This window comes from Equus asinus, chromosome 17 (assembly GCF_041296235.1).
Source record: "Equus asinus isolate D_3611 breed Donkey chromosome 17, EquAss-T2T_v2, whole genome shotgun sequence".
Lineage (NCBI taxonomy): Eukaryota > Metazoa > Chordata > Mammalia > Perissodactyla > Equidae > Equus > Equus asinus.
The window spans coordinates 13,056,122-13,073,163 of NC_091806.1; the positions used below are offsets into that span (position 1 = coordinate 13,056,122).

At 34.8% G+C, this 17,042-nt stretch overlaps 2 protein-coding genes across 11 annotated transcripts in view; both read left to right on the top strand.

Moving 5' to 3' along the window:
* The window catches only part of LOC123278040 (olfactory receptor 5L1-like), a 54,806-nt gene extending 42,496 nt beyond the window's left edge, over window positions 1-12,310 (top strand). Inside the window, exon 4 of the mRNA XM_070487716.1 lies at window positions 10,526-12,310. Within this exon, the coding sequence (XP_070343817.1) occupies window positions 10,607-11,542 (936 nt within the window). The 5' untranslated portion in view covers window positions 10,526-10,606 and the 3' untranslated portion in view covers window positions 11,543-12,310. The remainder of the gene's footprint in view (window positions 1-10,525) is intronic.
* Window positions 1-17,042, top strand: part of LOC106841573 (olfactory receptor 4A47-like) — a 65,780-nt gene that overhangs the window by 11,341 nt on the left and 37,397 nt on the right. For 9 of the 10 annotated variants that reach the window (XM_070487717.1, XM_070487720.1, XM_070487723.1 and 6 more), the window contains exons 1-2: window positions 10,623-10,756; window positions 13,328-13,457. The gene's annotated coding sequence lies outside the window, so the exon portion shown is untranslated. Of the gene's footprint in view, window positions 1-10,622; window positions 10,757-13,327; window positions 13,458-17,042 lie in introns of those variants that run through there. The other variant, XM_070487722.1, reaches the window with a different exon arrangement.

The window sequence follows — 17,042 nt, forward strand, 5'->3', positions numbered from 1 at the left end:
TAGAGTGTCCATACTACCTAAAGCAATCTACAGATTCAATGCAATCTCAATAAGAATGTCAATGATATTCTTCATGAAAATAGAACAAAGAACCCTAAAATTCACATGGGGTAACACAAGACCTTGAATTGCTAAAGCAATCCTAAGAAAAAAGAACAAAGGTAGGGGCATCACAATCCCTGATTTCAAAATATACTACAAAGATATGGTAATCAAAACAGCATGGTACTAGTATAAAAACAGGCACACAGATCAATGGAACAGAACTGGAAGTCCAGAAATAAAACCACACATCTATGGGCAGCTAATCTCTGACAAAGGAATTGAGAACATACAGTGGAGAAAGAAAAGTCTCTTCAATAAATGGTGTTGGGGAAACTGGACAGCCACATGTAAAAGAATGAATGTACATCATTACATTGTGCCATACACCAAACATACTCAAAATGGAGCAAAGACTTGAAGGTAAGACCTGACACCATAAAACTTATGGAAGAAAATATAGGCAGTACTCTTTGACATTGGTCTTAAAAGGATCTTTTTGAATACCATGTCTACTTGTACAAGGGAAACAAAAGTAAAATTAAATAAATGTGACTTCGTCAGACTAAAGAACTTCTACAAGGCAAGGGAAACCAGGATCAAAATGAAAAGACAACCTACTAATTGGGATAAAATGTTTGCAAATCATATATCTGACAGGGAGTTAATCTCCATTATATATAACGAAATTACACAACTGAACAAAATAAAATCAAAGAACCCATTCAAAAAATGGGCAGAGGATATGAACAGACATTTCTCCAAAGAAGATATACAGGTAACCAATAGGCACATGAAATGATGCTCAACATCACTAGTCATCAGGGGAATGCAAATCAAACTACACTAACATATCACTTTACACCCATTAGAATGGCTATAATAATCAAAACAAAAAATGAAAAATGTTGGAGAAGTTGTGGAGAAAAGGGAACTTTCATACACTGCTGGTGGGAATGCAAACTGGTGCAGCCACTATGGAAAAGAGTATGGAGATTTCTCCAAAAGCTAAAAATAGAAATGCCATATGACCCAGCTATCCTACTACTGGATATCTATCCAAAGAACTTGAAATCAACAATTCAGAGAGACTTATGCACCCTTATGTTCATTAAAGCATTATTCACGATAGCCAAGGTGTGGAAGAAACCCAAATGCCCGTCATCTGATGATTGGATAAAGAAGATATGGTACATATATGCAATGGGATACTACTCAGCCATAAAAAAGGCAAAATTGTCCCCTTCGCAAAACATGGATGGACCTTGAGGGTATTATATCAAGGGAAATAAGCCACAGAAAGGAAGACAATATGTGGAAGGTAAACAAACACGTGGACAAAGACAACTATTTAGTGGTTACCAGGGGTAAGGGGGGTAGCGGGTGGGCACAAAGAGTGAAGGGGTGCACCTATATGGTGACTGACAAATAATAATTGGTAACTGAAATTTCACATTGCAAACTAACATAACCTCAATAGAAATAAATAAATAAATATAAAAATTTAGACAGTTAGCATACCTTGCATAAAAATACATATAGGAATTCTGAAAGAGATGTTTTGCTTAACCTTCCAGTCTTGGTATGGGGTAGTTATCTCAGCTTCTTATATTCTCACTCTCCTTAATATCTTTGTTTTCAGGACTGATTCAGATTCTAAAAGGAGAAATCATGTTACTGTCAGAGAGAAATAAAATTAGGCCATGTTCACTCTCTTGGGCTTCTGAGTTTTCCCAGCACTGCAAATCCTCCTCTTGTTGATTTATCTGGCCATCTACAGTGTCACTGTTGCAGGGAATATTGGGATGATTGTAATAATCAAGATTAACTCCAAACAGAGCACCCCTGTGTACTTTTTCATCAACTACCTCTCATTTGTGGATTTGTGCTATTCCTCCATCATTACTCCCAAGAACCTGGTGAATATAGTTTGGAAGACAGAAATATTTCATTTATAGGATGTGCAGTATAATTCTTTTTCTTTTGTACCTTTGTGGTAACTGAGTTATTTTCATTAGCTGTTATGGCATATAATCACTTTGTGGCAATTTCTAACCCTCTGCTCTACACAATTGCCCTGTCTCCGAAACTCTGTGCCATGCTAGTGGTCAGATCATATTCATGAGGAGTAGCTTGTTCCTTGATACTCACATATTTGGCTATCAAATTATAATTTTGGGGTTTCAACAAAATTGATCATTTCTTCTGTGAATTCTTCTCATTGCTGCCCCTCTCTTGCTCTGATGCTTATGTCAACCAGTTGCTGCTTTTCATTCTCACCACCTTTAATGGGGTCAGCACACTACTCATCATCTTCGTGTCTTATGTGTTTATTGTTGTCACCATTCTCAAGATACATTCAGCCAGTGAGCGCTGCAAAGCCTTCTCCACCTGTGTCTCCCACCTGACCACCATCGTCATCTTCCATGACACCATCCTCTTTCTTTACTGTGAGCCCAACTCCAAAAACTCCAGAAACACAGTCACAGTGTCCTCTGTGTTTTACACAGTGGTGATCCCTATCTTGAATCCTCTAATATAGAGTCTGAGAAATAAGGATGTCAAAGATACAGTCAGCAGAACAATGGAAATTAAAGTCTTTTCTTATTGAGTATATTATTTTAGTAGAGTTTGTCCCTGACATGTAAATAAAGCGTTTCCATAAAGATTGATTTTTAAAGACACCTTTAAAATTATGAAGAGTTAGTGTTGTACAAGGGAAAGGTACGGGATTTTGGTTCGAAGACACTAAACTTTTCTCTGTCTATTACTGGAAAATAAAACATCTGTCTCTCTCATCCTTAAATTTCCATCTACAAAATTGAGATAATATAAACTACCTCTTAGTCTTATTGTGAAGATTAAAAGGTTACATAGATATAATCTGTAAAACCTTGTATAATCTCAATAAACAATTTAATCTCCTTTCTTATACCTGGAGTAGACTAGACTTTCAATAAACATATGTATTTCTCTTGTAAATCCATAAATAGCAGTTAAAATAAGACTAGTCTTCATCCTTCCAGGAATGCAAAATCCAGTGTTGACAGTAGGGCCATGAAAAAACTGGCCATTGTATAAGGTAGAAAATAAAAAGTATCATAGAGTATTTGAGGGAAAGAAAAGGTCAAATCCATTTAGGGACTTTAGAGACATGTCTTCAGAAAATAGGTATTGTTGGAATTTGTCCTTGGATAAAGAATGGACAGAATTTTAAGAGACACATTTCACCAAGGAGTTTTATTTAGGAGATGACAGCAAGGCAAAATCAAGGAGGTCAAAATGTAATACTGAATCAATTATCCAACACGTTTTTTATTGAGCAAATACTTTATAACATGTATGTGCGTGTGTGTGTGTGTGTGTGCATGTGTGTAGTATTGTATACACAGGTTACTTGGCATGAATGGAAACTAGCTAAGGTATGGTCTTTATTCTGAATATGTTTCAAATGATCTCTTATGTGGCAGTATGATAAGCTGTAATAGGGTCCACTATGGCTTAAAAATAGTATATTGGATCTCAAAATTCCTATAGAAGTAGGCATGATGAGTGTCCACCTGACTTGCATTTCATACTATAGTTCTGCCTAGAAAGACATCAAAAGCACAATCAATTCTTTATGATTCGTTTCTCTGAACATGAGCATAATCTCTCAATCCTTCTTAACTGAAATTCCTTTAAAAAAAAAAAACTGGAGTTGCCTCAAGTGTTGAAAATTGATACCCTGTATAACCACATTCAAAATAAGATGAAAACCAAGCAGTCATCAGCATTAAGACCTATTTCATCTGGCAAATTAAAAATACTAGATCTCTCTAACATTAATAACTCACTTTTGCTTGAATGACTTGTATACCTTTCTCCCTCTCTTTAGTCAATATGTCTAGATAAAATTCAAAACTAGTCATCAATATAATGGATGAAATATATTTCCAGGTATTTTGTTAAAGGATAAAAAATAAGCTGAAGAACAATTTTATATAGATTCAATAAAGTTGTTTAGAATGTTAAGGTTATTTTAAATTTAAGATCATTATTAAAATGATACATTCATATATATTATATGATAACGAATCTATTAAATAACCATTTTATATTGAAAAATAAAATATGTAAGAAACAGTGTTTTAGATATTGGATGTATGATTAGGGATGTATTTCTCTCCTATTGACTTCTCCTTCTCTAGATGTTCACAAATTTATCTTTCACTATATATCTGGCAATTATACAATGTCTAATTTTATTTGGAATTAGGAAATTATTCATATTAATATTAAATTGAATCAATTCTAGTTAATGCCTCTTTATAGAGATTTTATTTTGCTTCTGTCCTGCTTAGACCAAGGATGATCACGTTTTGTGATAGAATCAACACAATCCATTTAGCTTTTACTTTGAGGAAACCAAGGTCCATGATTTTAAGTGAACTGGCCAACACCGTAAAAGAAATTGTTGGTAGAATTAATGAACTCATTGAAGACTACAGACACATCAGAAGCACCTTTTCCAGGAAACACTGGCAAACTCATACATTTTTCACTTTCAAGTTCTAACATTTCAGGTTCTTTATGGTAGATTCTGTTGCTTCTATCTAGAACATGACTCATATTAGTAGTCTTCACATTTCTTGGTTATGTGCAAATCAAAACATTTTATTTCTGTATTGCCAACCTTGTAATGGTGCAATAATAATTACACCATTAATTAAAAATATAATTGCACTGGAAATTTGGGTAAAATACAATTAATAGAAATTGATAAAAATGAGGCTGGCCCAGTGGTGTAGTGTTTAAGTTTGTGTGCTCTGCTTCAGCAGCCCAGAGTTTGCTGGTTTGCATCCCGGGAGTGGACCTACACACTGCTTATCAAGTCATGCTGTGGCAGGAGTCCCACATGTAAAATAGAGGAAGATCCTCACAGATGTTAGCTCAAGGTCACTCTTCCTCAGCAAAAAGAGGAGGATTAGTGGCGGATGTTAGCTGAAGGCTAACTTTCCTCAAAAAGAAAAATGAAATGATAAAAATATTTTTGGAAACATTTCTTTGTGTTAGAAATATTATAAGCATATGTTTGGATTTTCCATTTCAATTTATTAAAGCACCATCACAAAGACATCACTTAATGTTAGAAAGCAGGAAGGTTCAGCATCATTTCTATTTCTACTTTTTAATAGATGAAAATACTGAGAGTATTTGGTCATATTAAAGGCAAATGGGAATCGAAACTCTGCCAGAAATTATGCTGTAACACAAATGTCACTCAATTCTTTCAACTCCATCCAAGTTATGTGCCAGTTTCTTATGATGATCTTTCATCAGAATTTTTTTAATAATGTATTAAACAAAATTAGATTGTCTCCAATTTTGTTCATGACCCAAATATTAGAAATTATAACATTCAAAAGTATTTGTTGCTCAGTGTGGTAGAAAACATGGTCCAAATCCTTTAGTCCTCCCTATATCCACACTTCTTTGCAAATTTTCTGATCAGATGGTGGAATCAGTTTCTGCACATCTGAAATGTAAGCTGCTTTTGTGGCTGGCTTTGTCTAACAGAATGTAGCTGAAGTGACACTGTGCCAACTTTAAGCATCTGAGAGGCCTTGTAACTTTTTCACAATCTTTGTGGAACTTTCACAGTCTCTTAGAAAAGCTGTTTTATGAATAAGCACAGACTATCATATTGGATAATGAGAAACAGTCACCAGACTTGAGAGTGAAGCCTCTTAGATTATCTAACCTGCCAAGCTGAAGTCATACACATAGCAAATCAAGCCAAGATCAGCCACGTCAGGATCACTTCAGCAGAACTAACTTACTGACTCATATGACCAATGTAATAAGTAGTTGTTGATTTTGATATTGAACCTGAAGGGCTCACCTGTTGCACAGCTCTGACACCAGGTATAGTGGAAGAAAATAAGAATTTTATTATTGCACAGCACTGAGCAAGGAGAGAGGGCAGCTAACGCTGAAATCTCAAACTCCCCGAAAAGCTAAAAGGGTTTTTAATTTGGGGTTTTGTTAGGGGAGGGGAGCATATGGCCTTGCTGGTCAGCAGCTTTTCCACCAGCCTGTATCTCCTCGCAGGGAGGAGATAACGAATCCAATTGCTTGTTCTTGGCTGTGTCTGTCTCCATGGAGGATAGCGGATTCTGGAGCCAGGAAGCCAGGGAGTAAGCAGAGAATGAATGTTTTAGTTTTAGCCCCATATGTGCTGGGTTTAACGTAGGTAAACTGATGTCAGGGCTGGTATTAATTTTAACTAATATGTTTTGGAGTGGTTTGTAATGCAACCATTAGAACCACTCACTTTCTTATTTTCTGAAAAGGTTACCACAAAGACCTTCCAAGTTTTACCAGATAATAATTAAGCATATCTGTAATTCTTCCACTTAGAGGCGTGTTGATTAAAAGAATAGAGTTAAAAAGTTTAGAAAATTTAACATATGGTTGATTTCATTGAACCTTGAAAAAATACAATATTCTACTAAAATAGTATTATTGTATGTGTTTTAAATACATTTCATAAAAAACTTAGAGCTTTATATTGATATTATTCAATTTATGGATAATTACCATGCAATTAATTTCAATAAAATATTTATATTTAAATTAATTTTCAAAAAACACCTGCCATGTCTTTAAGACAAATAGTTAAGCACAGTTTCTTTCCTGTGAGAGGGTTGCCCAGATGATATAAAACATCACTGCCAATGATACTTTTCATGGATAATCTTTTAGTTTTTCTGCCATGAGAATCTGTCCTTTAGGAGGATACATTTTGTGACAATAGCTCCAGGGTTCATTAAGAACAAAAGAATAGATGTTAAAAATTTTTATCATCAATCTACTATATATCTGATTTCAAAACACTGCTGCCTTGGCTAAAATTCATGTCTAATGCTATCAAATTCCAGGAAAAGAAATGTGTATATGCCAGAGAGAAACAAGAAGTTATGCCATGGTTTTGAAGTGTCTTGATTAAAGAAAACTTCAACTTTCATGAAAAACAATATTTCACATTGTTTTTATGTTTTAGGTTTTGGAAGTTTGCTTTTGTTTTCCTAATCAGGGTAATTCAAGTAGTAATATGTGAATTGAAAAAGGAAATCTTACTTTTGAAAAATGAGAGAAATGGAATTGTGAGAGTGCTAGGTGGAAAGGAGACCCAGAAACACTCCTCAAACTCTGAAAATTATCAAATGGATCAATTTTAGCAAAACATATGTAGGTTGTTGAGAATTTCAAAACTGATTACCTGTAATTAATTACATCCATAGAATTCTTGAAATGTTTGGTACATCCAAGGGCACAAACCACAGACAGTGATTTAAACACTATTGGTTTAGGAAGACACTGTATGCTCGGAAAATGAGCAGATCTGGGAGAGATCCTTGAGCCAATCCCATTTAATGGTCTCTGGCATTGAGTAAGGAGTATGACATTCCAGCACCATTCAGTAGCTCTGTTCTTCCTCGCAGGGTCGTATGTGTGACATAACCCAAAAAGCAGCATATGATTTCATTCTATTAGTGAATCTGTGTGTGACTTTGGGCAAGTTAGACTTGTTTGTGTCTCAGTTACCTCATGCGTAAAGTTACATAACTGTACGAATCTCACTTATTTTTATAAAGATGAAATCTGTTAATAGTTGTATTCAGAGCAGTACATAGCACATAGGAAGTGGTCAGTGAAAGTGAGCAATTATTAGTATGCTCAGTAAAAGAAGTTCATTACCCCCATATGTTTCTGGCATTTGGCAGAACTGTGGTGTGACTTCAGAATTTATGCTCTCTAGGAAGGTGCTTTTGAGTGTGACAGGCAAAGTTTGTAAGACCTATTCATATATTTCACAGCAGCAATGTGATCCCTGGCTCACAGAGCAATGCTTGGGTGCAGCGTGCAATGCCCTGCAATTCATCAAGAACTCTGGAAGTAATCATGTTGAATTATAATAACATGTACCATACTGTGATAGTATTTTCCCCTGTTTATATCTCATAGAAATCATTACTGTTTGAGTCCCAAGATAGTGTTGTTTTCTTGATATCTTATTGATGTCCCACAGAGATCAATGATTATTTTGGGAAGCTTAGGAAGCATAGTCCCCAGAGATATACGGACACAAAAAACATAAAACCTGAAACATTTTCCATCATGACATCTTCAGAAACAAGGGAAGCAATGTCTATCCCACAGGTTGGTTGGTTGGAATACACTCTGGATTTTGGGAATGGATATGAATGATATTTCCCGGGATCTGGAATTTTTTTTCTTGTGAAAATAAGTTATTATAGTCATGTGTAAGAGAAGGATGAATTGTAAATTATGGCAGTGGTATTAGACATATTTTTAAAAATCTGTATTTAGCCTTCTCTTAATTAGAGAGTGTTTTAAGACGTGGCATGTTCTGAGCACTCGTTATGAAAATATTTTCCTTTTCTGTATTGAAAGACAAGCTCAGTGGGAAATGGGAACAACTTAATCTGCAGAATGAAGTATCTTGCAACACCTATTAGCGTAAGAGGGAAAATAGTGTAAACAAAGTGGAAGAACACTTGATTTCTCTCTCCTTCCATCTTGCTCCTCTCTCATACTAACTCCATCTCTGAAATCTTACAAAATCTACGTGGAAATACTACTGACAGTCACTCTGATGCTGAGGGCACAAGTGAGGGGTCCTCAGGACTGCTCATGTGGGGAAACAGACATGGGAACCACCTCTGAAGCAGAAAGGAGAGGAATTATTTTGGCCTTGCGCAAAACACTTTGAAATGTCTCTACATAGAAGGTTTATCAACCTTGGTATGACTGACATTTTGGGACAAATAATATTTTGGTGTTTGCATGTGCCATTGGTGTGTATGTGTGGTGGGAGTGTCAGGTACAACATAGACTGTTCAGCAGCATCCCTAGTCTCAAATCTCTAGATGTCAGTAGCACCACTCCTTACTGTGACAACCAAAAATGTCTCCAGATATCACCACACGTCCCATGGAGATCAAAATAACTCCTGGTAAAGAACCACTGCTCTACAAATAATCAATAGGCTGATTTTTCATCTTTAGACTTGAAAACAGGAAAAGGATTTTAAAGTTATGTCCTACTTTGAATTCAAGAAAAGAAAAACAACTCACTTTTACTAGCTGTTGAAAGAGAAACCATGTCATCAGAATAATTATAGGTTTTCAAACTAGGATTTCTTAAGTCACGTATCCTTCACCTCTTTGAAATCATTTGAAGAAAGAGGAAAATACCTGGCTGTGTTGGGTTTAGTTCAGATTCTCTATCCTTCAGGAATAACCAACCAGTGCTCTACAGTCACAAATATATCTACCAAGGGTCAGGAGGGAGAGGAAAAATGAGTGTTCTCACCATCTGTTGGCATTTTCTATATGGCAAAGGCCTTGAACATATCCATCCCTTAAAAAAAAATCACACACTCCTTCCATACTCTACTCCATAAACCTTATGTTTTGTGAGAATTCATTCAAGTTTCTAAATTGTTATTTAAAAAAATGATTGGAATAAGATATCTATGTGTCATGATGTTATGGGGATTAAATACATAATGCAACTTAGGTAAGCATATATAATATTCTGTCTGTGCAATCAGGCTTACCATTGTTTAACTTGCCATTTTATCATAGTCATTTTACCGCTCATTAAAAGTTCTTCAAAAATATTAGTTTAATAGCTCCATAGTTTTCCATAAGACATATGTACCATAATGTTAGCCGTTTTCCTCTTGTTTGACACTTTATTTCTAAGTTTTAACTATCACAAATAATGCTGCCATGCAGCAGCAAGCATTTGTGTTAATAATTTCATATTCACATCTTCAATCAGTTCCACAAATAGGTTTAAAGCAGTGAATTGCTTTGTCAACCAGGTCTTTATAAGGCTTCAGAGTCACAGTTACAGGAGTTTTGAATCTGAGTACCGATTACATGAACAATGGTTGACAATGAACTGCATAATTAACAAAATCACCATGTTAATTTTTTAGAAAAATGCTAATATGGAGTATAAAATCTGCTTTCTCCATCTAAAACATATTTTTAAAAAATTAACACTTGTGGGTTAACACTTAAATAAGCATATTTCTCATCATTTCAGTGGAAAACAAACAAGGGTATTATGTATTATAAAAAAGTATTTCCTGGGATCCCAATATTTCCAGTACTGATTAAAGCAGAAAATAGATTTGAATTTCATAAAATAATGCGGCTAATTAAATAATATGTGCTGTCTTTTTAATGACAGTTTCAAGCTCTAAAGTGTATAGGACTAGTTTAAGGAATCGTATAGACTTTTATGGATGTGAATGCTTTTGTGTGATCTGTGATTTTAACTGTGAGCTCTATGCATTTGTATGCTACAGTGCCTGAACTTTTCCTAAACTTCCCCAGAGCAACGTCTTAATTCTTTGCTGGAAAAAATTAACTATCCTACTTATTCTAATGTCTTTTTTTAGGAGACAGTCAAAACAGAATTTGGGATCATACAATGGAGAATAACTACTAATATTGTTCTCCCATCTCAATAAAGTGGGGACATGGCCAAGGAGAACTGCACCACTGTGGCAGAGTTCATTCTCCTTGGATTAGCAGATGTCCCTGAATTGAGAGTCTTCCTCTTCCTGCTGTTTCTTCTCATCTATGGAGTCACAGTTTTTAGCAACTTGGGCATGATTGCACTGATTCAGGTCAGCTCTCGACTTCACACCCCCATGTACTTTTTCCTCAGTCACTTGTCCTTTGTGGATTTCTGTTACTCCACAATCATTGTGCCAAAGATGCTAGCTAATATCTTAAATGAAGACAAAACTATTTCCTTCCTGGGATGCACTGTGCAATTCTACTTGTTTTGCACATGTCTGGTAAGTGAGGTCATCCTGCTGGCTGTGATGGCCTATGACCGTTTTGTGGCCATCTCTAACCCACTGCTGTATATGGTCATCATGTCCCGGAATCTCTGTGTGGAGCTGGTGTCCTGCTGCTACCTCTCTGGGACTGCGTGTTCTCTGATTCACTTGTGTTTAGCTGTTGAGATCCCATCCTATAGGTCAAATGTGATTAATCACTTTTTTTGCGATCTACTCCCTCTCTTATCTCTTGCTTGTTCTGATGTCACTATGAATGAGCTGTTGCTATACATTGTGGCCACTTTCAATGAAATCGTCACCATCATGATCATCCTCACCTCTTACTTGTTTATTCTCATCACCATCCTGAAAATGCACTCTGCAGAGGGAAGATGCAAAGCCTTTTCTACGTGTGCCTCCCATCTCACAGCCATTGTTGTCTTCCATGGGACAATCCTTTTCATTTATTGCCAGCCCAGTTCTGGCAACAATATGGATACTGACAGAGTAGCCACGGTGTTCTACACTGTAGTGATCCCCATGCTGAATCCCCTGATCTACAGCCTGAGGAACAAGGATGTGAAAGAAGCTCTCAGAAAAGTAGTGGGCTGCAAAGTATTTTCCTAGAGAATATTTTATTAACAGGACTCAGTGTCCCAAAGTGGGGCTGGTGAAAGGGTACATCAATGGGCTTCGGTGTTAAAGTGGACATAGCAGTCAAGCGATAGGGAGTTATAAGTGCATCTTTTTGATTCTCTTATCTTTCTGCCCTTTCTGTGTACATTGGTAGGATTTAGCATGTTTTAAAGTTTTCAGCCTACTTCTTTACTTTTATTCAGTTTAAAATGATTTAAATGAATATGATTAATTGACTGTTAAGACACATTTAGTTTGCTGTAAAACCTTCATAAGCTTAATGAAGAAATCACGAGTCACATTTATTTCAGTATCCATCATGGAAAATATTATTCAGTTCCAAATTGAATCCCTGCTATTTTACAATGAAGAACACATATTTCTCAGTCTATGCACAGAATGAGATTCCCATTTATGTACAAAACCTGTTTGTTATTTTTTTCTTGCTTCCTTTATTATTCTTTTTGTTGTTATTGCTATTTCCGGTGTTTTTGGAACTTCAGATACTATCATATATGAAAAATAGAAACATTAGTAAAAATTATTTCACAGAAACCTTAGAAAAATTAAATTACATGCCATGAGCAAAGAGCTTACATTAATTCCTGGCATATAATTATTTTTCTGTCTCTATCTGTCTATGTCTCTCTCTGCTTCACTCTGTCTCTCTATCTCTCTCATATAACATGTTTTATTACATGTAATATGTTTATATATAGTTGCAATCATTTCACAACCATTGTTATGAGTAGCACCATTTCTGACTTAGGCCTCTTTTTTCACTTTATCTTTCACTTCCTATCTTCATGCTTATTTTACAATATTGTGGATCAAATGCCTACTGTGACTGATAAATGGACTTCTAAACTTTGTTTACGTTCTTTGTTGTGTCTTTGCTCTTGACGAAACAACCTTTTCCACCCTTTCTCTGTGTGTCTCAATCACATTTCTTGTTTCAACACTGATTCATATACAACCTCCAGTATTTGGGAAAGGGGTGAGGAATGGACATAAATTACTGAATTGCATTAATGAATTACTGAATTATAGAGATGTAGATACAGCATTCAAGTTTAATTCTATATTTTGTCTTGGGTCGAATTGAATGATATAGTCAAAATACATAAAGCAACAAGAAAAAGTGTATAAAGAAACATTATGTCTATAATAACATATATTTGTATATAGTGAGACTTAGAAAACCTCCTAATGATGATTTTATTCAAAAGATAACTTATTTCTGTGTCAATCTAAATAGTAGGGTGAGAGAAGAAAAAAAGAGGAATTCAAAAAATGGAAGGATTTAATGTTCAATTATTTTAAAACTCTTTTCTCTGAGGTTTCTGTTCACTTTGCTCCTACTTCCACTGGGTGTTAATGTTTTTCATAATTTACAAGACATTTTATATTTAAAAAACATTAACCACTGAGATTAATAGTTGCAAAATATCATAATTTGGTAATGCCACTTAATTTTATGTATTTGGCATGCTTCTTGATATGTAGTTTACTTTTTTATGTACTTATATTCAATTTTTGTCAACTTAAAAAATGAATGTAGTTAAAATAAATCCTGTTCCATTCTATATTTTATCTCTTATTTGTATTATTTTTTAAAATTTTTTATTGAGTTAATGATAGGTTACAATCTTGTGAAATTTCAGTTGTATATTATTGTCTGTCAGTCGTGTTGTAGGTGCAACCCTTCACCCTTTGTGCCCACCCCCCACCCCTCCTTTCCCCTGGTAGCCCCTAATCTGTTCTCTTTGTCCACAGGTTTAAATTCCTCTTATGAGTGGAGTCATACAGAGATTGTCCTTTTCTATCTGGCTTATTTCACTTAACATAATTCCCTCAATGTCCATCCATGTTGTTGCCAATGGGACGATTTTGTTCTTTTTTACGGGTGAGTAGTATTCCATTGTATATATGCCACATCTTCTTTATCCAATCATCTGTTGATGGGCACTTAGGTTGCTTCCACATCTTGGCGATTGTAAATAATGCTGCAATAAACATTGGGGTGCATAGGAGTTTTGAAATTGCTAACATCAAGCTCTCTGGATAGATACCCAGTAGCGGAATAGCTGGATCATATGGTAGTTCTATTTTTAATTTTTTGAGGAATCTCCAGACTGTTTTCCATAGTGGCTGCACAAGTTTGCATTCCCACCAGCAGTGTATGAGGGTTCCTTTTTCTCCACAACCTCTCCAACATTTGATACTATTTGTTTTAGTTATTTTTGTCATTCTAATGGGCGTAAGGTGCTATCCTAGTGTAGTTTTGATTTGCATTTCCCTGATGATCAGCGATGATGAACATGTTTTCATGTGCCTATTGGCCATCCGTATTTTAGTAAGTATTAAATTTATTGGTTATTATTTATTTTGCATATGTTTGCTGAATGAATGAATACTTACAAAGGCATTGTACAACTCCCTTTCCCAAACTATATAGTAATGTTACACCACCATTTACTAAGAATCCTTTTCTTTCTTATTGGTATGTAATATATCCATTATCATATATTAAATTCTTTAATAAATTATATTCTTAACATTGATCTTTCTGCCAGACCCTGGAAAATATCCCACAGTCCCTATTCCATCTTCTTTAATAAAGAGTAAAGGATATGTTATTTTATAACACTATTTAACATTCAAAATACAAAATTTTCTCTGCAAGACTGATCGGTATTATGTAAGACTGTGAAATATACTACATCTCTGCTATTAGTCATTTTCATATTAATACATGGGCATAACTACATTGTGACTCTAGCTGGATACAATAATCCTCAGTGAAGGAAACATTTATAAACAGCAACAAAAATTAAACATCAGATTTAATGGGAACAAGTAGCAAAGTTCCTTGCAAGTGTTTTGCTATAACAGCTGATTTATTTAGTATAGACACTCCAAGAAGTAAATGAACTCAATCATATGAGTATTTACTCATATCAGATTAAAAATTACTTTTGGAAAGAATAATCAATAAACAGCAAATAGTAATGTTTAGAATATTTTTGAAAATTGAATTAAACTTTTCAACAAATAACTAATTTAGGAACTGGGGAAATAATTACAAAGATTAAAATGACCCTTAATCTGAAGTTTTATTCCCATCTACCAACTTGTTTAATTCTTTTAGAATCACTTTGCTGGGATATGGTTTCTAAGCAGAATCATTCTTGAAAATATAGGAATTAGAGCATGTTCAGGATATTGTTAGTCTACAGTAGAACATACTTTATGAATTTAAAGTTAACACTGATATCAGAATTTTTTGTTTGCTTGTTTTGATTTTTTAGGTCACCAAGGAATGATATTAAGCTCATGCATATGCAAAACAAACAAGCAAACAGACAAATAACAACAAAAACACAGCAAGTTATTCTACTGCAGCTTTTGCTTATGTCACTAACTGTGAATTTAGACAAATCCACTAGAGTCTGTGGCCTCAGTTTCACCCCTAGCATTTATTTTTGAAAGACAGGACTTTGACAGGAATAAATTTCATTTTATTTTCAAATTAGACATAACATATCCGTGATTATCCCAGTTGGATAGATGAAAACACTGTTTCCAAGTTTCTCAAGAATTCACCTCTGAAATGCTTCTCTCCACACACTTTTCTTCTCTATGTCCATTAACGTTTCACAGTTCAAGTATTATAAAAGTCACCATCACTAAATGTATACACAAAAATAATCTTTACATTTTCAAATATGAGACAGTTATTTCTTTACCATTAATTGTAAGATATCTCCAACCTCAGAGATGATATAATAGGTGAAAATAGATCTTAAAAATAGATGAAACATAGTATGGATTCAAATGCCAATGCTTTGCTCTAGAATTCTGTCATGAAAACAAAACAAAATTAAACAATTGAATCCATATTGCATCACACAGTTTAAATTTGATTTTCCTAGCTAAATCCATGCTTTCCAATCCATGATTATTTGATCCTGACTCTACAGGCTGAAGGTCAGTGTAGTATGTAGAAGACGGATCAGAAGAGTAGAAGATAGAATTGAGATCTAGGTCTGGCTGCAGAACTGATACATGGACTTGAAGATTGAGCACATTCTTACTCCTCGTGTGAATTAGATCAGCGTTATCCCAAATATATCAGATGAAGAAAATAAAGCTAAGGGTTGTGCTTCAATAATACTTATGTCTGGATACATCTATTTTTGGGTAGACATAGAAATATGTGAGGAGGATACACAAGTGAAAGTTTTTCCATTATCTCTAGGGACCCACACTCTAGCTGGAGAGAAAGCCATGTAAATATAAACTAATAACTACATCACACTGGAGTCCAACCAACAATTAAAGGATGAGTCATAGAAATTGTGACTTTCAAATAAGGAATTTTGTCTGGGGCAGTTAGAAATCGTTTTTGGAAAGGTTCATGACTCAGTCGTGTTTTGTGGATAAATGTGATAAGTGGTAAGTTACGGGTATGTAGATTGATAAGACATTGCATAAATGTGCAGATATGTAAAACAGCATGCAGATAGATAGATACATAGATGATAGAGAGATAGAGATACATAGAGAGAGATATATATAAGGATATATGGAGACAGAAATTTGTACAGAACGTGAACAAGGATAAGTTTGGGAGAGACAACCTAGCAAGAAATTTTATGAACTTGAATATGCACCTAGAAGTGACTATGAGTCACTCAGATTTACAATCTGGGGAATGATTTGCTCATTATAGCTTTCACCTATTTATTTTAATTTAGTTTACACTTATTTAATGTATTTACTTTTGGAATAAGTGATATATTACCATGATCTACCTCTTCTTTTCTCTCTACCATGTGAAAAATGTCTAATATATACTTCCAGATATATTTTATGCATATTTAAACAAATATCTAAATATAAGTTGATTTCCTTTGAAAAGAATTGTTTTAGTGGCAGTGTGGCAGACAGATATGAGAGGGTGATTCTGTAGGCTTAAAGACCAATTTGGAGACTATTGAACAGTACAAGTGTGAAACAATAAAACTGTGATCTAAAGAAATGCCAGTGATGATAGAGAAGATGGATCAAGAATTTTGTGGCACTGTCTTTAAAAGGATTGCAGAGTTCTGGATGAAAGGTTTATGATAAGGTGGAAGAAAAGATAATATACTGTGAACAGTATACACTGTATTTGTTTATCAGGTATCCATGATATTTGCAATAACTTTAGAAATCCTAATGTAGTGGTTCTAGTTTGATGTAGCTTCTTCTGGTGACAATGAGAAACCAATCCCATTTGTAGTCCTATCAGTAATATGTATGAGGTGATGCTCTGCTCCTAATACCATTAGCAGTATCATAACAAAGTCCTGAGGGACGTTAGCAGGCACTTCCCACTCCCTCAGTGTAGTTAGTGTAACTGGGAGCAGTTAAGCCTTACACAGAGGAGGGACGTGGTAGATTCTTAGAAATATTTCTTAAAAGACGAATACTGCAAAATCTCACT